The 22,746-nt window shown below is 39.2% G+C and overlaps 1 protein-coding gene across 1 annotated transcript in view; it reads left to right on the plus strand.

The window, feature by feature from the left end:
- The window catches only part of LOC120630691 (frizzled-2), a 41,209-nt gene extending 23,132 nt beyond the window's left edge, over window positions 1–18,077 (plus strand). The window contains exons 2-3 of the mRNA XM_039899969.1: window positions 15,933–16,149; window positions 16,638–18,077. Of these exons, the coding sequence (XP_039755903.1) occupies window positions 15,958–16,149; window positions 16,638–18,077 (1,632 nt within the window). The 5' untranslated portion in view covers window positions 15,933–15,957. The remainder of the gene's footprint in view (window positions 1–15,932; window positions 16,150–16,637) is intronic.
- The last annotated feature ends 4,669 nt before the right edge of the window (window positions 18,078–22,746 follow it).

Here is a 22,746-nt window from a genome sequence, read left to right on the forward strand (position 1 = left end):
GATTATAAAATATTATTTATTTAGGTACTAATCTATTTTATGTGCTATTTTTTAATTGACATTCCTTGATTATAAATTTATTTTTCCATACAGTAAAATTAATGCCATTTTTATCACATTCAGGCGTCATTTATTTTGATTATTGTGATTTTGTTTATTTTGATATTATTTTAGTTATTATATAAATGATTTTGTTTAAATTAAGATTTGCATTATTATGACTAAACATGTATACCTACAATGTTTTATGCAAATAAAAAGAATTTGAATTTACTACCTTCTTGTGAAGTCGGCTTAAAAGCTAGTGGCTCGTAAAATAGGTCTCTAAATTGACAATCAAATAGCCGACGTCGTAAAACTTCCAACTTGAGTAACGAAATAAACTAAAACAACAAAATGTAGGTACCGGCATATCTCTAGTTCACAACCAAAGCGTCCTTGCAAATAAAATTGCCAATTTGCTTTGTGACAACAAAACAATAGTAACAAAATTACAATTGTTATGACTAGAAGCTGTAAACTAAGTTAGTTATATAACTTTATTGCTCTAAAGCAATCCTCTTTATCAGCCGAAACTATTGCTGTCGCAGAACTGTCCCGTTTTATAGCTGCTACCATAAAGCAGTTTAATTTTTACAACTTTCCTGCAAATTTAGCTTTTCTCTTTTATTAAAATAAAAGCGTTAGTTCCGCCGTTTTCGAAATACATTTATTGCTTGCCAAAATAATGAGGAATTTTAATGGAAAAGTAATGTCTCTTATTTTACTATCTCGCAATGTTTTAGCTGTACCTACACGCTTCCTATGAGAGTAGATGCCCAAAAAGGTTAGCTGTGTCTTTTATGAAATGAAATAAAAGTAACATTTTATTGTACAACAAAAAGTAAATTATAATAAATATACTAAGACAATCATACTAACACACATCGCCATCTAGCCCCAAAGTAAGCGTAGCTCGTGTTATGTGTACTAAGATGGCTGATGAAAATTTTTATGAATAACATACATAAATACTTAGAAACATTCACGCTCATCACACTGACATTTTCCAGTAGTGGGAATCGAAACCATGGCCTTTGGCTCAGAAAGCAGGGTCGCTGCAAACTGCGCCAATCGGCCGTCCAAAACTAAACAAATAATAAAATACATAGGTCTTACTTATTTTATTCAAAATGATCTCACATGCAAGTGAATTTCTCATGTACTTTCTTTATGAGAATGAAGTTTATAAACCGAAACCTACTGTAACTATTTTGTATGTCTATACAAAATCTATCGATTCTAATCAGCACCGGCAATTCTAAAGATTCTCCAGTTGAATCTATGAATGGACAAGCAAGACGTCTGAAGCCTGTCAATGCAGCTTGTTCTGCAGTAGTACGTGTGATGAACTCGGGAAGAGTACGCGATGCTAATCACGTAGCCCGTAATACGCCATTATGCAAACACGGTGACTCACTAGCCAACAAACCATTGTGTATTACAGTAGCCATTGATCTTGTCTTGGGGGGATCTGTGGCAGAGTACCTACGGTCGGCAGTGACAGACGTGCATACAGGGTATGCAGACTATATAAAATAGAGAAAATCTCCAGCAAAATTTATAAAAAACTTTAGGGTAGGTTATTTATATCTCTAACAATACCTACCCTTAAGTTTCTAATGAAACATGCAGATTTTTCCATTTTATATCATCTGCATACCCTTTGATTATCCTCAGTGGCGTGCATAGAGGGTATGCACAGGGTATATATATATATATATATATATACGCGTTATAAAAAACTTAAGGATAGACATTGTAAGAGTTATACAAAAAGCCTACCCTCATGTATTTAGAACTAATACTGGATATTTTCTACATTTTATATCATCTGCATACCCTAAGCGTATGCAAGTCACTGTTGGCAGTTGATTTTAACTGCTTATATATTTTATACTTACCAATTGTTATAAGTTAAGTTTATTTTAGTAGGTTTAAAGTCCTTTTAGTAGTAGTAGTACTTATAGTGACTGAGGCGTGTCTGCTGGTGTAATTACAGGCACACGGGGCTTACCACGTACGCCTCAGATTAATAGGCACATTGGGCACCACATAATTAAGAACATGTATGAAAGACCACTCTACTTTAGTAGTGTTTCTCGAACAGGCGGCTAAGCACTTCATACCATTTAGCAGTTGACAGTAATTATTTTACCTCTAATATGCTAAACGTTTACTATAAAATGGGAAAATGGGAAAAAGTGTGTTTAGTTAAGTTTAACTGTTTTTGGTCACAATGGACTGCATGCAATAATGGCTGAATGAGGATTCTGTGGGTGGCACGTTGCAGTATGTGCCCCCCTATGCATGCCCCGAATGTCCAGCGAACTTGCTCTGTTGGCTCTTTAGGCTCAAAATTTCCCCCTTCTAAGGTAAAATCTTTATGTGTGCATTTTAAGGTTCCTATGGAATTTAGCAGCGTTAAGCCTTCATAATAATAAATGACGTTGTAACGTATACCTTAATGTTTAAACCGATTCGATCCTTTTTTTAAGGCAAGATTGCCGGTATAAATTTCGTAGAGGACTGATGAAGAAGTCCTTCGGAGATGATAGACAGAACTCGCCAACGAAGAACAGTAGGTCAATCACCCGCCACTAACCTTTACTGTACCAATACCTTAAACAATAAATGACTTTTCCCCTTTCATTTCAATATAAAGTAAACCCACGGTATAGAGTAGAGTAGGTATAGCGGACGGCACACTACAATAGTCCAATGGGGCGGGTACGCATCAGTGACCCATTCACCGTGTTCACCCTTTTACTAATTAAGATATTGACGTTTTATTTATGTGTCAGCGGTTTATCCTTGATTGTATGGAATGAACCTACGTAGTTATGTCATCGTTTCCGCAGATGTGTATGTTTTTTCAACTTCCAAATCCTCATCATCATTCTCAGCGAAGCAAAACTTCCTTAAAGAGTAGGTACATTGTGGAAGTAGAGTTTTATGGTGCGGAGTATAAATATTAAAGTAATTATAAATCGCACCGTACAGATACTCCTACTAATCGCAGTGTTAGCTTTATGTTCAATGTATATATCATAGAATTCCACAAAATAACTCCTCCTTCTATTCAATATTAAACCCATTTTATTTTTGTTTTGCCTTTATCAAAGAAAAGCAGATGCGACTATGATTAGTAGTAATAGTTTTCGCATATCAAACTATACCGTCAAAGAAAAATGTATCTTATGTCAGTCAACGTAGAGTCGCAAATCCTGTCCTAAGCTAAACAATTTTTGATACATTTTAATTAATTGAAATATAAATAAACGGTGATAGCCCAATGGGTAGGACTTCGACTTCATTTTCGTGGGGCCGAGTTCGAATCGGCACGCACCTCTAACTTTCCTAAGTTAAGCGCGTTTTAAGGAATTAAAATGTCACTGCACACTTGCAGTCCACTAATCCGCACTGCGCCAGCGTGGTGGACTACGGCCTTAACCCTTTCTCATCGTGGGAGGAGTACGCTGTACTGGACCGGTAATGGGTTGATGTGATGATCATGAGGAATTATAAATTGCTTAATTTTTTCAATATTCGTAAATGACTCCTTGATTACGAGCGAGCAAATCTTATGCTAAGCCTACTGGAACCGACTTTAGAGATTTCACTTCCATCAAAGTAAGACTTGTGTATTCAAAAATAGAATCCCATAATTTGACAAACCTTTGCCGAAGCATTAAATTTCTACCCTCGCTTAACGAGATAATTAAACTGAAACGACTAAACTGTCACGAAAAGGACGATAAACCGTCAAAGTTGAGGAATCCGAAAATATAATAAGGAAGTTTTAGGTACAACCCAAAAAGTGTCACAAAAAGCGCAATAAGTCGAGGCGTGACCCAAAATCCAGCTAAACAGATCCGCCCCGTGACCGCGCTGTGAATTGCTTATTTTCTGTAATTTATAGCGCTTTTTGGAGAACCGTAATCCTAAAGAAAAAATTAGATCTTAAAATATAAAAAAACCTGCTAACTTGGAGTGGTACTCCCAAAGAAATAAAATTATTAAGATCTAACAAGAAAAACACGTTTCTTCAATGTGTCCCTCTTAATTTTCATTTCTCTTTTTCACCAAAAGACATATATATGCCTAATAATTATATATTAAAATTACAACCTTACCTATTACGCTCCACTCCACCATACAATCCCGTGACAAACGGACAGACGACCCGGAAAGGCTTAGTAATTGGAATCATTTACAATCAATCATTTATATTTATTTTTGTTAAAAAAAACACAAACATAGTCTATTACATTGTTAAATATTGGAAAAAAACACGTCTTTGTAATAATTCTATTTCAACTAAATATTTTCTTCAGTTAAAGCTATGAATGTAACATTTTAAAATCGCGTTTTTGTAATGTAATTAAAATTTGTGCGGAACCGTCGCGTCTGCTCGCGACAATCTCGGGCTTTCCCGTTTTTCAGTCGTCCAAATCGCTTTTTTAAGCGCTTAAATAAGTTAAAAAGTTAAATTCATGAGAAAGAAGTCCGCTGCATTATGATTCTCTTGTTGCGGACAAAGCAAGCGATTTGTAATCTGGGTCAGAAATGTTTTGTTAAAACACAATCTTTCATTTTGTAAAAACGTCACGCTTTAAGTTCACAACTATTGACTTTTATAATATGGGAATCTAGGTTTTTTTATTTCACTGCTCTACAAGTTAGCCCTTAAACTGAGATTTTCGTGCTTAATCAACATTTCTTAAACATAGTTCAACGGGTACATACCACGATAATATTTTGGTATCTGTCGAAAAGACCTGTTGCATGGATCGTCGTCACGACGGGACTGCGAGAAGTCAAGTTGGATATCACAGGCTGAATTCGTCAGATTATCTAAATAAATATTATCGTGGTATGTACCCGTTGAACTATATTTAAGAAAAATTAGTCATAGTCATGTACTGCATTCAAAGATGGTAGCAGGGTTCCGCAGTTGAATTAAACCTAATGTATTTTTATAAAGCGTTGTATGGGAAACGGTAAATCGCTCGGTGGCGCAGCTTTTTCTGTATCTGCCTGGCCTTATAAAAGGAAAGAGTTCTATCCCGGCGGGGGATTTTGAAATTTGTGAATTTGTTTTAAACAAAATCGAAGGTATGTATAAGTGATTGTTATGACTGCGGTTGAGCCCACATAGCCAACTCGGAGTCGTAAACTGTGCCGCGGCGCTTTATGACTCGTAGCGTGCCCCGCCATGCCGGCCGATAGCCAGGAAGCTAACGAACATAAAATCTTTGCTGCCTCTGCGACAGGTCAACAAACTAGCTGCTGACGTAGAGTTAGTCGAATGCAAAAAGTTTAACAACTTTTTGCATTCGACTCAACAATTATTTATTGACTGCAGATTGGCGCAGTTTGCAGCGACCCTGCTTTCTGAGTCCAAGGCCGTGGGTTCGATTCCCACTACTGAAAAATGTTTGTGTGATGAGCATGAATGTTTTTCAGTGTTTGGGTGTTTATATGTATATTCTAGGTATTTATGTATATTATTCATAAAAATATTCATCATTCATCTTAGTACCCATAACACAAGCTACGTTTACTTTGGGGCTAGATGGCGATGTGTGTGTATTGTCGTAGTGTCTGTGTGTCCTGTCTCTCTGTGGCATCATGGCCGAATGGCTGAACTGTTTGAACGATTCTGTTTGTTGTTTGAAATGTGAATTAGTCGGCAGTGTTCTTAGCTATATTTGATATAAATCGGTGGCCACAAAATGGAGATGTCCCTTAAAAAGTTCAAAGTTTGTGTTAAACGTAAGCTTATAGAAAAGTCCTATTATAGTATAAAGGACTACGTAATCGATAAAAAAGCTTGGGTATGAATGATTGCTCTAATCAGGTTTCTAATAATCTAATAATCTAATAATTTTAAATGACAATGTGAGATGGTGATAACAAAAAAAAACACCCGGCTAAGTTTGTTGTGGGCTTCTTCTTAGACCAGGACATAATGGGCCTACTTGAATAAAGATATTTTTTACTTTAACTTTGGTGGTCCACATATTTTTCACAATTCTCCTAATTTTAGTATCAAATGAATGCGCTTGACTGGTATACTGTACACGAAATTGAAAGTCGGGGTTTTTTTTTAATATTAGTAATCTACTGTTTCATAAACAGCCAACAAACGTTTATGGTTCAATCCTTTAGTAAGCACACAGTAAGCAATTCGCTGGAAACAGCTTTGTCATGCAAACCAGTCTGAATCGGCGACTAGCGACTAGCGACAAGCGAGCGTTGTCGCGATACTCTCGCATTTTAATTTAGCACGAGTGCTGCGACCTAGTTGCGACGTCGTTACCGCGCTACCTGCCATTGATTTAAGTTGCGTAACGCACTTGATAACCCGAGCCGTAGCCATCGTGATCTAACTGATTATGTGCATACTTGTAAGTAGTAACGCGTAAGTGATTTGTTGAAATTACGCTGTGACAGCCCAGCTGTTTGGACTTCGAATGCACTTTCGAGGGATACTTACAAGTTATGTGCGTTTCAAGCGACTCATTATCACTTGCTTTAACGGTGAAAACACCGTGAGGAAAACGGCAGGCCTGAAATTTTTACATAATATTCGTAATGTAGTATATTTATTTAAAAAAAAACGATTGTTAAGTTTTAACCAACTTATTAAGTGAACGTGATGTTTTTTATCTATATTACTATATCCATACAAACAAACAGACTTGACGTTTCAAAAGTGCTTATATTGAAAAATGAATTAAAAATCATAATTAAAACTTAAATCTTTAAAAAATATTGCGGTTGTGTAGAAACCATCACACAATAATTGATAACGATGTTTACGTTGAAATATTATGGATTCGAATAACAGTGGTTGCAACTTAATGCAGCTGGCGCTATACACTACTACGGAACCCTGCAATGCGATTGGCCCGCCACGCACTTGACCTGCTTTTTCAAATCCTATTTTACAGGTAGTAAACTGCAAAAGACATAACACTAAGCAAGACCGGTGAAACTGTGTGTCGGCACGCAACCGTCAACCCTCAGAATTTGTTGTCTCACGCATGTGAAATATATTCAGCCCCTAACGTTTTTGTCGAGCCCGCAGTCCCGTGGAAATCCTGATGACTCAGCGAACGGGGTGCCATGAACACACGGTCAATCACATAGTACCTTCCTTACTCCTAGTACTGATTTTGCTAGACATCGCGTTTTCATAATAATAATTCAAACACTCTTATGCTAATGCATACATTTCCTTGAATAATATAGTGTCTACTCTAAATGTTTCATGAAATATTATAGTAGATAACGTTTTAATAAAATATGAAGAAGAATGCATGTGTTCAGTAAATCGTACCTAAATGGGTTTTGGAATTCAATTTAAAATATTTATAAACAAACCAATTTTTTTTGTAGCTTGTGGCTAAGTGTGGCTAGTTTAATAAGACGGACAGACATACTGGCAACGAAGTGAAACTAAGAGCGTTAAATTCAGATACGGAACCTTAGTAATGAAAAAAACCAGAGAAACCTTTTTTTCCGATATGTTACTCTTAAGTTGACAGATTCTAAGGCAGTGATGTCCTTTGCTCTATGTTATTTTTGGCTATGTAGAAAACCATTTTCTTTTTTTAAACCTGGCAATTTAGTTTAGATTAAGCGTAGCTTAAGTGTTTGGAAATTCAAAATTAAAATTTGTCGATTTGGTGCCTAATTGTGTAGCTACCACGGGGTGAGCGGGGTCCAATTCAAACTAGTAACATGTTATCAGATGCCGCCGTTGTCCGGAGTGGGTAGGTATGCTAATTCGCGAGCGGACTGTGGGAACGAGAGATAGCGACCTGCCCACGTGGTTACTATATTACCCACTTTTTATTGGCACCGTAAAATGAAATGTTTGGTCCAAAAGCACATACTTATTCATACAAAAAATAGTACACATCCCCTGATGCGATGCGATCCCCCATCTACCGATGAAGAGTGAGAGTTTGTGTGCATTAAATATCATTATGTATCAAGTGTTAATAATTATAGGAACCGACGGCTTTAAGTGCTCTCTGAGGCACGGAGGTAGACAACACCAATTTCTCAAACTCTGGACTTGGACTGATTTCTCAACAGAAAAGTCCTATAATTTATGTAATATATTATAATTTTTTGACTTGTCCTGGAAATCTGCGTCACGTGGATACGTTATATTTTAAACATATCTTTTTAAATTGGCATTAATCAATCAGTGATCAATTAACAACTGGATTGTATTTCATTAATTCATCATCATCAAAGTCAAAGTCAAAGTCAAAAATACCTTTATTCAAGTAGGCCCACAGGTGGCACTTTTGATGCGTACATAAGAACCACACGGTAGTGAGATGATGGCGATAACCACATTCGTAAACTTAAAACTAAAGCTACGAGGGTTCCAAACGCGTCCTGGGTTCAAGTCGTTAGGTACGGGCCCACATCAGGGCACGGGTCTCCTCCCACAATAAGAAGTAGTTAAGGCCGTGGTTCACCAGGCTGGCCCAGCGCGGATTGATGGACTCCACACACGTTTGAGAACATTATGGAGAACTCTCAGGCATACAGACTTCCTCACGATGTTTTCCTTCACCGTTGAAGCAAGTCATATTTCTATTGCTTAAAACGCACCTAACTTGTTACCTATACTTATTTGTAGTTGTTATGTGTACAATGTGTGCAAAAAAAACAGTATAAAGACCTATGAATATATCAAAGGATAACATAAAACATATTTGATATTTTGGGCCGACTGCAGTTAATTTTAATACACCTGTTCGAAATAGTGTACGAACTACATATTTGACTTTCTAGCGTTTAAAATAAAATAGTTCTTTTATCCCTACGCCTTTTCGCTTGTAGCTTGCGGCCCAACTGACGCGGCTAATCCTAAATAGCTCTAATCAGGCAAACGCTGGCTCAGCGCCAAACGATCGGACGTCAACCTCCAAAACACACAAATACACACACACGCACACGCATAATGAGCGCTGTCACCGATGAAGAATGAAAAATTACCCAAACTGTCGCTTAGGAATGTTGCAGATTTCCTAAAAAAAATAAAGTTGACTCACGTAGGTAAGTCTTGTTTTCACAAAACGGGTACATTTTTTATCTCACAAAGGTCCGTTTATTTTGCGAATGACATCTCGAAATTTGAAGGTTTTTAACAAATACATATGGAAAAGGATCATTGTAAAATAACGTGTAATTTATTATAAACTAATATACAATTCCCTTACTTAAATTATTAATTATATTTAGTCTAGTGAACTGCACAACGAGTTTATTTTCACTTCCAATATTCATAATGTTACAGTTCTTTTTCTTTTTAAATTGTTATATATTCAAATATTAACGCTAAAATATGTCCTTAATGTAATAATTAAATGTTTAAACTGTAAAATCAAGTACTAATAGTTACTTCAAATGAAAATCCGAAACTCTGTCATAAGGCTCTTAGAAGTGGGCAATGGAAGCTAGTTAAAGGTTGTAAGGATGGGGCGATTACAAAAGATTCTGAACAGTCGAAGTGCATCCGCTGAGGCAGACTCCTCTGTATGTTAAATAGAGAGTCTTCATCGTTAACAGCCTAATAACGTTTCACTTCTTGGCACAGACCCCTTCTCTCATAGGCGAAAGGGTTTTAGATAGAGCACCGGGTTTATACTCCAAATTATAAGCTTAACGATGCTGGTTAGTATGCTGCACTACTCATTATTAAAAATAAAAATAAATAGTTTTATTAACAACAGTAAATTACAACATTCAAATAAAGAGAAAAAAAATACAATAATTAAGGAGTCTGTTGCATCGTTGAGGTCAATGGGTCAACTACTCTCGTCTGACGTAGTGTTTGTATACTCTATGGGTAAGTTATGGATAAATAACAAATATAATACAAACACTACGTCCTTATAAGCTAACAATAATTACAAATATAAACTTGTCTAAAATAAATTTATTACCACATATAACTTTGTATGTAGATATATTTGCCCTATGAAATGCTTACCACTTGAACATCGAGGCAGTTGTATAATAAGTAAGTCTAATTAATACCGAGAAAGCAGTGGGAAGTATATTTGTCAGGTATGGAAATAATTCCAAAGTGAGCGATTTCCATTAATATGCAAACTCCGTCGAAGCGAGCTAAACGAGCAAAACAAGCACCACACGCCCGGCGTGCGACACGTTCGGGCAATAAGATCTGGCGAGCTATACGTACTTACGACTTTACAGGGTGTTTTGGTAAATAAAAAGGGAATACAGGAAAGCTGTCTTTGCCTCCTCATTAAATGTAAGGTTGAAAGGGACTTACACGCACTTCTTAAAAAATAATAATTATAATGGTATTGTTTGTTCTAAGACAATGGCGCATTTTGAACCCTCAGGCCTCGGTTAATTTATTTTAAAGCTAATATTTAGAATGAACAAGCCATGTATTACAATCATGAAAAACAAAAAAGGAATTTATTATATCGCCACGCTAAAAACAGCACTGTACTTCTAGTTAAGTAAATTAAGGAAGATTATAAATGCAAAGTAATAATATATGTAGAACATTTAAAAAATAACGACGTATCTATATCTGTATTGCTCTCATAATTAAGGTCACCGCCTTTTTCACCAGTTACTATTATTTGTTTGTGATTATGAATTAGTTTGTAGTAATTCAAATATAAATTTGTTTTACACCACCCATAGTTGAATAATGCGGGTGAAGCCGCACACCGCACAGCTATAAAATAAATAAATAGGATACAAAACAAATAAAGCACCCTGTATACAATGGTGCCTATACCTATTGCCGTTTCCACTGAACCGGAATAAACTGCGCCTATAACTAAACGGTGGTGTGGTGAGACTGCGGGCGGCACCGTCTGTAATATAACCTTAGTTATGAGCGACTAGCTGGTGAATGGGGTCTGATATTAGATGCAAGAAGTACTGGATACTTGGTAAAATAAAAAGAAGGCATTGACTGGACGAAAGTTTACAAAGTATTTGTGTTTAATATTATTTCAGCAGATCACTAACTTCTGAATTAGAAAACAAACAAATATTATATAACACTGTGCCCTAGTTCATTAAGCGTTTTATTAGTAGTTTCCTTGTGGGAGCATTGATTGGGTTCATTGACCGTTCATGTTCATTCTCGGAGAGATAGAAAAGTTTTCTAAGTTTATGCATACAGTTTATGCAAAAAAACTGCTTAAAAAATGATTATTCTTGTATTTGAATACACTACCGATCATTTCAGAACTAGAATCTCAGAGTACTATTTTTGAAAATAGTTTATTCCGCTTCGGAGACAAAGAAAAATAAAAACAAAGGTGTAATTAGTCAAGTCGTAGTTATCTGGCGTTTGTTAACACTCATTTGTCATTCACTTGTCTGTCAAGCGGACATCGGACGCGATTATGATATTTCTGTGAGCCATTTTCATATCAAAGTCATTTTTCCCTCACTATGATAAAAACTGTATCTTCGTTTATGCTATACCTAGACTGCATCCGAATTCCGAATTAGAGAAAATTCAAATCCTTTTTACATGGGAGCGTTTTACAGTCTGAATTAGTGTGTTAAATTAAGAGAAACTGTCATCCGCTTAGCAGTTAGAGTAACAGTCGTTAGTAGGTATTAACCGCAGTATCACGTCAGCAGACGTCTGGCAACGTGGCGATACGTGGAGTCGTTAAAAGCACATTAGCTCGCGTCGTCGACCGGCGCGCCGCCGTCGCGACGCTGCGCAGGAGTCGGTGTACTCGCGCAGAGTGCACACGACCTCACAGGAGCGCCCTATTGGTCGACGATCTCTTTTACTTCCTCGAGCTCTAGTACCTCTCCCACAGCTTTATCAACGTTGGGGCACAATTTGTATCTAATAATAAACTGGAGTAAATTTCCCCTTTTCCCTGTTACCGTGCTTTGGCAGGTGGACTCGTTAAATTTATGCCTTGTCAGGGGATATGATTTTTGTCTCCTGTCTGTGCTAAAAAGTTCTGGAGTCCTAGTACTCTCCCCAGGCAGAGCTCCTAAAGCCCCCCTGGTTCCGAGGTAGATACTATCGATCTCAACGATGAATCAAAATTGACATGCCCTAGATATACTACCTACATACACGCCCTCCACATGTATAGACCTCCTAGAAGAGAGGGTTGCAGAGCATAGGCGACCACGATATATCTCATCCTCTTAATGTTCTGGTTTTTACTCTCATATATTAAGATTAGTTTAATTCCACGCGCGCGATGAACAACTACAGCATATTATATGTCACTGCTCCGTAAAAGGGTTGCATCTGTCTACGGAACTATGGGCTAAGGTCCATATTGTGGCATTAGCTTTACTTCAGACATAAGAAACAGTTAAAACGAGACAAAGTTATGTGTTCGATATGAATTTGCCTCGCTATAACAGTAACTTTGGCTGAAAGACAAAAAAACTACCTATAGATCTCAGCCGTACCCTGAGGGAGCTGAAAACTCCCAGCCAAGTATTGGTAGATGTAGTGGTGAACGCAATAGTTACGATCCACGTTACACTGGGATTTTTATTTATTTTATTTTATTTTAATTTTATTTATTTATTTAAGGGACAATCAACAACTCTTAAAAACTAAACAAAAAATTAAAAAACATATGAATGTAATATTGTAGACCCACTTGAAGACTGCCACAACTTGCAAATACAAAACTATATTAGAAGGAGTTAGAAGGAGAAAAAACAATTAAGAGAGACATGAGAGTACTTATAAGCTGTAAGATCCATCAGGCTGTGACATAAACTTGACGAATCTAGCACCGCGAACAAAAACATACATTTAGAAAAAATTAAAAAATCAAATACTTAAATTATATATGAAATAATATTAAAAATGTTGACAATATATACTATAGAACAAAACTAGCTAAACTTACACAAAAAAGAAAAAAAATAAATAAAAAATAATAACTAAGTTTAAACAGTACCACAGTATTGCGATAGGAAGTGTTCCTTTAGTTTTTTTTAATATAGGAAGACTATCCATCTATATGGGATCTGCATAGCCACCCTAAACCCTAATGACATGAAACCAAGTATGGAGATGCGATGATTTCTACGTAAACTACTTTTTTTAATAAAAGCTGCGTGCACCCACCATTACATGATCTCGAGAACGAAATGTAACGTACAGCAATGACGCACAGACATCAAGTAGGTGCTTTCCCACATAATATTTGCAGCCCGCAAATATATCAAATGCATTTCTTATTCAGTGAAACGAAACAAAATAACTAGGCATCCTTTTGCTTTCAACTCACACACTTTCAATAACTCCAACTCTGATTGAATCAAGCACTGAAGGATAGGTGTTTGTCCAACATTCATCCAGCTTCCCTTGTTGGACTTGTCAGACCACTCACTTCGTAGAGAAGCAATATTAAGCGAGTTGCAGAAATCTTAAAGCTTGTGGACAAATATCGTAGACTGTGAAAATTCCTAAAAAGCCGCCCAACGGATCATTTCGCTGGTGTGATACTTTAGCAAACTATCCACAAGTTATAAAATAAGCCAATGCACCTAGTATTCCTAATTCGTTGGTTTTTGCAATAATAACTTAACTATAACACTTCATAAACTTTTGACAGCCGATTGGCGCAGTGGGCAGCGACCCTGCTTTCTGAGTCCAAGGCCGTGGGTTCGATTCCCACAACTGGAAAATGCTTGTGTGATGAACATGAATGTTTTTCAGTGTCAGACACTGAAAAACATTCATATTTATGTGTATTCACAGTATTTATGTGTATTATATTCATAAAAATATTCATCAGCTATCTTAGTACCCATAACACAAGCTACGCTGACTTTGGGGCTAGATGGCGATGTGTGTATTGTCGTAGTATATTTATTTATTTATTTATTTAAAAACTACTGTAACATCACAGAATTAAGAACATACGGATATCGCGTACAAATATTAATATTGTAGCATCAAAAAACCACTCAACTTTAGAAATGTTTCTCGAAAATTAGCCAATGTACCTAGTATTCCTAGTTCATTGGTTTTTGCAATAATAAGTTAACTCATCGACACACTTCATAAAAACTATTGTAACATCAATAAAATACTCGAATTCAAAGAACCCATGTAAGCATTCCAGCAATAGTATACTTATTGATACAAGATGTAAGTACATTTTTTCACAAAAAAAGCTAATAGGTATGCCAGCCGTATCGAATGTCATAATTTTATTATTCCAACGCACGCTTGCACATGTCAGGGGTATCCAATATTTTTGCTTAATTAACAATCAAAATGCAATTAAGAAGCGCACAAACCTGTTGCACCTGTGTTGGCGCTCCTTGTACGAGGCGAGGACGCATGATCCTCCGCGTTGCCCGCCATAGTTAAATGCAAACGAAGCTGTTAACGAGAACACAATTGAATATCCTACTGCCTTTTTAATAAAGGCTGTTGTTCTGTGAATTGTTTTTTTTTTGGACCCGTGTGTTCCGCTAATCGTCGTGCTATATTCGCCAGCGCATGTTCGAACTAAAACAAGTAATTTAACTTAAAGTAATGCACACCTTTCATTCGACGAACTTCCATCTGTTGATACTTGAACATCCATCAATAATGCAAATGTTATCTTGATCGAGGTCGAGAAGAGGTGTTTTTTATTATCTACAAATATCGCTTTAAGGTTGGCGAGGTTCGTACATCGGTACATTTTTCTTCGGCCTGCTAAACTGGTTGCAATCAATAATCTTGCTAACAAGACCAATATATAATGAGAAAATATAAGGATGTCGTCACCTGTTTTAAAAAAATATTGCAATAAACTTAATAACTAAATATGAAATGAACGACATACGTTCCTGCCCCTAACATGAAAATAAATCCTGAAATCGGATCGCAACACAACCCACTGCATCGGTTACAGTTATTTTTGAACCGACCATCCAACCAAAGTTATTGTGATAAGAAGTAAATTATAAGTTACACCGATTTCTTAGGGATTTCTTGACGGATTTGTGTTATTATTTTTTTAAACGGTAAGTGAGTCTGTAACTCTGTTTAAAGTAAAATTTTGCTCCATTTTTTCAAACTGGTCTAATCAATATTTACTTTAATGTTTAATAAAAATAAATAAAATTCAAAAGTGATTTATTTATTATTTTTTCGATGTTTTTGAAACATACTTTACGATAAAGTATAAGTAAATGTTTACATAAAAGGGAACGTAAGAAAATCAGAGCAACGCCTCTATACCGTTATACATGGTCGGGTTATTAATCTTAGTTAGTGATTCATCTCGGCTAAACTAATATTGAATGTGACTAATGAATGCTAATGAAGTTCATTCCCGGTCCAACGGCTACGGTTACTGGCAAATGTCGGTTCGATATCTACAAACAATCTCTCATGTTCCTATTGCACTAACAATGAACTTATCATCTGAATATTTGAGTTTGAAAGGATTTTAAACTTGAAGAGAAGTCATCCGCAACACGTTATCATCTTAATTGGTAGCGTCACATTCGACAACGCTTCATAAAAACACCGTAAACCGTCGTTATTGGTTACGATTTCAATATCACAGCGATTTAGGTGTCCCTATCAAGGCGGACAAGACATCAAGCGTGTCGCTGAGAGCCGCTGGAAACCAGCGGCCCAGGATTGTGGATTTTAGAAATCCCTACAAAAGACCTATGTCCAGTTAAGGCCGGTAACATCAATCGGTTGAATTAATGAGGTGCCAGCACAAAATTTACGTTGGGTCACAATAATGCTTATGTTCCGAGTCGATAACTCGAAGAGTGTACGCCTACTTTACTTCCTCGTGCCGTGGTATCGTATAAGTGGTGTAATCAAATTGCTTGTATTATTGCAGATGCGGTGAGCGCAGTGCGGCCACCATGCGGAGTGCGGTGTGGGCGTGGGTGTGGGCGTGGGCGTGGGCAAGCGTGGGCGCGGGTGCGCTGGCAACACACGCGCAGCAGCCGCGCTGCGAGGAGATCACCATCCCCATGTGCCGCGGCATCGGCTACAACCTTACGGCCTTCCCCAACGCACTGGACCATGATACGCAGGAGGAGGCCGGCCTCGAGGTATGCTGCCGTCTCACCTACTCCATGCCAAATAGATTTGTAACCCCTAAAGATAAATTCGTACATTAATGGAAAAAAGTAACTCCCGTAAATGGCTCCCGACAGATGTTAACGCGTTAAAGTAAATATTACAATTTATAATTAACAAACGAAAGAAAGTAGGAAAGTTAAATCTGTGGCTGCTCTTAGACGCTGAGGAATTCCTCAATAGAAGCCAACCCTCATTGTAGCAACCAAAGCATGTTGGCAATTTGAAAATGCTATCACGATCGAACGCGTATGCTAAAGTTGCGTCCGGGCTCTTAGCCATTGAAGAGTTCCTCGTCGTGAGCCGACCCTGAACTGAATTCACGGTCAGCCATTTCTTGGAGGCACAGAGTGAGCACTTAAAGTATCTAAATTGAATTACACATCTTTATGAGACGTTTCTCGTCAAAAGCTTCAAGTCAACGCAGTGGTATCGCTAACGCCAAACTCGCGTCCCTCAGGTGCACCAGTACTGGCCGCTGGTGGAGATCAAGTGCTCGGCCGACCTGAAGTTCTTCCTGTGCTCCGTGTACACGCCCATCTGCATCGAGGACTACGCTAAGCCGCTGCCGGCGTGCCGCAGCGTGTGCGAACGCGCGCGCGCCGGCTGCGCGCCGCTCATGCAGAAGTACGGCTTCCAGTGGCCCGAGCGCATGGCGTGCGAGCGCCTGCCGCGCCTCGGCGACCCCGACCAGCTGTGCATGGAGGAGACGGAGCGCGCGCCCGAGCCCGAGCCGCCGCGCGCGCCGCGCCGCCCCGCCGCCTGCAAGGACCCAAAAAACTGCGGCGGCGGCGCGGCGGCTGCGGGCGAGCGCGCGCCCGACTGCGCGTGCGCGTGCCGCCCGCCGCTCGTCAGCCTGCGCACGCGCAACGCGTCGGCGCCCGGCGTGCCGGCGCCCGCGTGCGCGCTGCCGTGCCGCGGCGCCTTCTTCTCGCGCGAGGAGAAGGCGTTCGCGGCCGTGTGGGTGGCGCTGTGGGCCGGCCTGTGCGCCGCGTCCACGCTCATGACGCTCACCACGTTCGCCATCGACTCGGCGCGCTTTAAGTACCCCGAGCGGCCCATCGTGTACCTGTCGGCCTGCTACTTCATGGTGTCGCTGGGCTACCTGGCGCGCCTGGCGCTGGGCCACGAGGCCGTGGCGTGCGACGGGCCGCTGCTCAAGACGTCGGCCAGCGGCCCGGGCGCCTGCACCATGGTGTTCGTGCTCGTGTACTTCTTCGGCATGGCGTCGTCCATCTGGTGGGTGGTACTGTCGTTCGCGTGGTTCCTGGCGGCCGGCCTGAAGTGGGGCAACGAGGCCATCGCGGGCCACGCGCAGTACTACCACCTGGCCGCGTGGCTGGTGCCGGGCGCGCAGACCGTGGCCGTGCTGCTGGCGGGCGCCGTGGACGGCGACCCGGTGGCGGGCGTGTGCTACGTGGGCAACACGTCGCCCGAGCACCTCAAGACCTTCGTACTGGCGCCGCTCGTGGTGTACTTCGCGCTGGGCGCCACGTTCCTGCTGGCCGGCTTCGTGTCGCTGTTCCGCATCCGCTCCGTCATCAAGCGGCAGGGCGGCGTGGGCGCGGGCTCCAAGGCCGACAAGCTCGAGAAGCTCATGATCCGCATCGGCGTGTTCAGCGTGCTGTACGCCGTGCCGGCCGGCGTGGTGCTGGGCTGCCTGGCCTACGAGGCGGGCGGGCGCGAGCGCTGGCTGCGGCGCGTGGCGTGCGGCGCGGCGTGCGGCCCGCGCCCCGTGTACTCGGCGCTCATGCTCAAGTACTTCATGGCGCTGGCCGTGGGCATCACGTCGGGCGTGTGGATCTGGTCGGGCAAGACGCTGGAGTCGTGGCGCCGCGTGTGGCGCGGCGGGCGCGCGCCGGCGCCGGCGCAGCGCGCGCTGGTCAAGGGCGCCGTGTGACGCGCCGCGGGGCCACCCGCCCCGCCCGCCCCGCCCGCCCCGCCCGCCCCGCCGCCGCCGCCCGCCGCGCCGTCCGCGCGCTCCGCGCAGCCGCTGTCGGACTACGGGCCCGTGTAGAGCCGGACGCTCAGTGCCGGCCCATGTGCCATCCGACGAACGAACGTGAAGTGTAACGGTGTTCCAAACAAGAAGACGATAGCGCTCGCCGCTCGCGTAGTGTCTAGTCCTAGCGTAAGTGCGCGCGCACACATATACGTAATAGCGTAAGTACGGCGGTGGCGTCCGAGCCCGCATCGCTTCTCGTAATTTCCAAATTTGTAGTGTCCCTTATGAGAGTGCTGTGTGAAGAGCCGATGCCCTGTCGTAGACTATATTCACACTGTTTGTATTCTGTACATTTGGAACAATTTACTGTCAGTTTTTGCGATTAACCAAAGATTTAAATCGTTAATTTAAGTTGGGTGTAACTTAGCCTCGCTAAATGTGTCCCCACGCGAAATTAGATATCAGATGTTAATGCACGTTAATATACAAATTTAAACACAACTCGGGTTCTGTATGACATTTTATAAAAGTACCCATATCTTAGTTCTTATAACATTCTTTTGGCAAGCAATTTGATGAATTTGAAGTCAAATTAATGTCACGATGAGTTCCGACTTATACAAATGTCATAAGGAATCCAGAGTGATGAACAGTACTATGAGCATATTCTAATTGATATATACGGTAAGTATACATTAACTAATTTTTACTATACATTTGTAGGTCTAGTCCTGGTTAACGATTTAAATCTTTATTTGTGTATATTAATTGTAATCGAAGAGAACTTACTCTTGCAAACCTTGTTAAAATGACTGAAGAAGGCATAAAATGATACTTGCCACCCGATGATACTAGACAAAGGCTCTGGTATGATGACTAGATTAGAAAACATGCACATAAGTAATTTATCTCGTTTTTGTAGTAACCTGGAGTCTAAATTATCTTTAAAGAAGTATGATACAATTTTACCTTGATCTTATGAAAATACTACTTTTTTAAAGAAAATTTTATGCAAGCACAGATTAACGATTGGTCTCCTCCGCTCTCTAACCTAATATTACCTAACAACCTTAAATGCGGCAGTTTAATATTGAAATTTGTTTTCACTATTTGGTATATAAAAATACATGGTATATAAAACTTGATCAAACTTTACCCGATTAATGGAAAAAAATATTGTATATGAAATTATCAGACTCAAGCAGCAGTAATTATTTCCGCATATTACTAGTAGTTCGTAGGAGACCAATAATTAATCTAAGCACCGAAATTTTAAATGACTGATTAAGGACTGATCATCACTGCCAATCGCAAACACAATTTAAAAAAAAAAGTAGTGAGTTACTAATGAATGTTAAAATACGTATTCCATGAAAAAAACACAATTAAATGTCTGTATAGTAAAATTATAATAAGTTTTTGTAAAATATAAGTCACCTTTCTGTAAATAAACATGAGTGATTGATACTGTAATCACGAAAATAGTTAATTGAAAAAAAAATTACATGTGCGTTCTATGCGATGATTTATAAAAGTGCCATCTATGTTATGAGCATGTAAGTGCGATTACGTAAAGTAGCCGACAGATGGCTCTTATCTATACTAGTAGCGCTACCTGGGGGCTAATAGCTGACTAATACCGCCATCTATCGTTTAGTAGTAGTACTAATTTTCATGTGATGGGTTGGTTACCTAGAACCTCATGTGAAGTGCAATAATTTTGTATATCTTTCTATATAAATATAATTAATTAAACGAGAAGTGGGATGTTCATGTATACACGGACACCGCAGCCGATAAATCATTATGTAATTTATTTTATATCCTAATTGTAGATAAATAAAGTGACTTTTTTATGTACCGCACTAGTTTTTTTTTTAGTTAATTTCCTACCTTGTCGCTAATAGGATTCTTAATTGTAATAGATGCTGAACTATTGCACAAATTCTATTCTTGTAAAAAATGAAAAACTCAATTCTGCTAATATTGCCGTAAGCCACTATTACAGAATCCTAAAAAAGTACCTATATGATATAACCCTTTTCCACCAGGAATATTTTTACCACCACTCACGAGTTTATATTAGATATTTGTGTAGGTACAGGCTACAGCAGCCTAAATAAGAATAACCACAAAAAAACCGATGTACTGGTCAATGAGTATACAAGCACTGCCAATGTTCTTTATTCTCTATGCCATAGACGGCATAGAAATATTGACCGCGCTCAAAATGCAATTTTAGGCTTCCTACACACTGTCAATATTGACATATGTGTGCCACGCCTAAGAACGCAAATTTCGAATTCCTGCCGTATAGGCAGTGTCTTGCATTCACATATAAAGTATATAGTAATTAACTGCTAATATGTGATGCGATTAGGTTTTAAATTTTCCATTTTGCTGTGCAAACCTGGGCATTCCCACTGTAATTGTTCATATTTTAGATAGCTTATCAGCCGCCGCATGATAGTTTTGTATTTCTGGTAGTTCTGTACAGATATTTAAAAATAGATTTTCTTTATTAGTGAAAAACTCGAGTGACACTATAGTAAACTGAAATTTTTATACTACAGGAAATGATTTTGTACGTATAAACTAACGAGAAAAATAAAAAACCTAGCCATATTGCGGGTACAAATGAAACTATTTTTCCTTTATACGCTTAAGTAACTACTCTGATAAAAGCAAATTTGGCGTCCCCAGAACACCTGTTTTAAATTCCTGGCCAGTCTTTAACTGACTTATTGAGATGAAAATGTAAACCAAACAATGTGTAAAAAATGTTTTTTAGTATAAATGAAAATAATAAAAAGTCAGTCTGTAAATTTTATTTTTATGACGTTCTTACAATAACAATTATTAATTATTATTTAGGTATACCGTATAATACAAAATACATTATTATTGCTAGTTTGAACATCGTTCATCTGGCACCATTGAAAAACCCAATAACTCAAACTCTAGAAACCTATGGACGTGTGTTCTACGAAACAAACTATGTAAAATGTAAAGTCAAACCCAGATACGAAGAATTTGCCCTATACGATCACCGTTCATGCATATCATCATCACGATCATTCGCGTATCATAAATCATGATCGCATATGTGGACAGGTGATGATACGCAGTTAAAGGCGCTTTGATATGGATGCGGCAAACGGCGGTTGCATATCTTTTGTCCGATCATCAAAAGAGATTTGACACAGAACAGCAGGCCAAGTCTATATCTCAGTTGACACCAAATTTAGCTAACCACGGTCGAAATTTGCCACAAAATAACTTGATAAAGCCATATTTTACATTCGGAAACCTAAGTTTTCACCTGAGTTCATTTCAACTTGGTTGGCAAATACAATTACAGTAGAATTTAAATTGCACCATTACATACGAGTACATACCAATACAAGATGTGAAGTACGCATTTGGTTGTATAGTAATTATATTTACTTTACTTAAATATAAATATTTAAAAAAAAAATTACCTTATATGTTATAATAGTCTGAGCGTTATTCGATGGCAACTTTAAAAATGGCTGCCTAAATTTGGTGTTAACTAAGATACAAAATAGCCCAGCAGGGCTAGCACGGACAGGAGATAAAAATTATAGCCAAGCCAAGGTGTATAATTAACGTGTCCACCTGCTAGAGCGCATGAAAATGGAATATATTATTACACATATATTATTTTTACTTGTACGCTCTGAGAGTTGATAAAGCTGTGGGAGAAGATAATTTTTTATCTTATCCCGGGGATATAATTGTCTCCTGGCCATGCTAGCCGTGCTGCTGAATAGTTAAATACGCGGTCATGATACGCAATGTATCATTTTTACCAAATACAAGGTAAAGATTTTTCATAAAAGAAACCAAAACCGCTTGCAATGAATGAACTTCTCGACACAATCAGCAATTAGGTACTCATATTCACAGCCTTTATAATAACACTCTCATTATAGTATCTACTCTACTTATGCGGAATGAACTGAAACATCCACAAAGCGATAGGAAATTTGATACGGTGATCGGATCGGGCAAATCATCTGGAACTGAATCGGTCGGCGCAGACAGCGCCAAACTACACGAGCATGGCTGAGCACCTTCAAAAATGCCCACGTCACGTTTCGCCAAAAAGAAGATGGAATGGTACACGTTCTCCACATTTAACTTAGACATGCCTAATCCTGAAGATGGATTTGGATAAAAAGTACTTATTACAATAAGATCAACTTGCTAGATTTAATTCTTCAAATGAGCTATATTCTAGTTTTCCAGTTTTAATTCATGTCGTTGTGCAACCTAAAAATATACTGTACTTTACTCGCGCAGTGTTAACTGTTGTCTGCGCTGGCCCTTGTTAATAAAAAAACCACTATTGTCAATATTGAGGATCTGTTGTTGCCTGTTACCAGTGAGAGATTATTACCTGTAGAGGTCGATGTAAATCCCGCGTTACATATTATGACGAAATTAAAAGATCTTTTATGTCTGTCTTTACTGCACTGCAAATTATGCCGTATTATGACTGCAATCTTACCTGGCAGTAAGTGATTATTTTGGCAACCCGTAACCAGTTAGTGGTATGCCAGATATAATTGGTTTCTATGCGACATCGTGCCTAATTGCT

This window comes from Pararge aegeria, chromosome 16 (genome assembly GCF_905163445.1).
Source record: "Pararge aegeria chromosome 16, ilParAegt1.1, whole genome shotgun sequence".
In the NCBI taxonomy this organism is placed as follows: Eukaryota; Metazoa; Arthropoda; class Insecta; order Lepidoptera; family Nymphalidae; genus Pararge; species Pararge aegeria.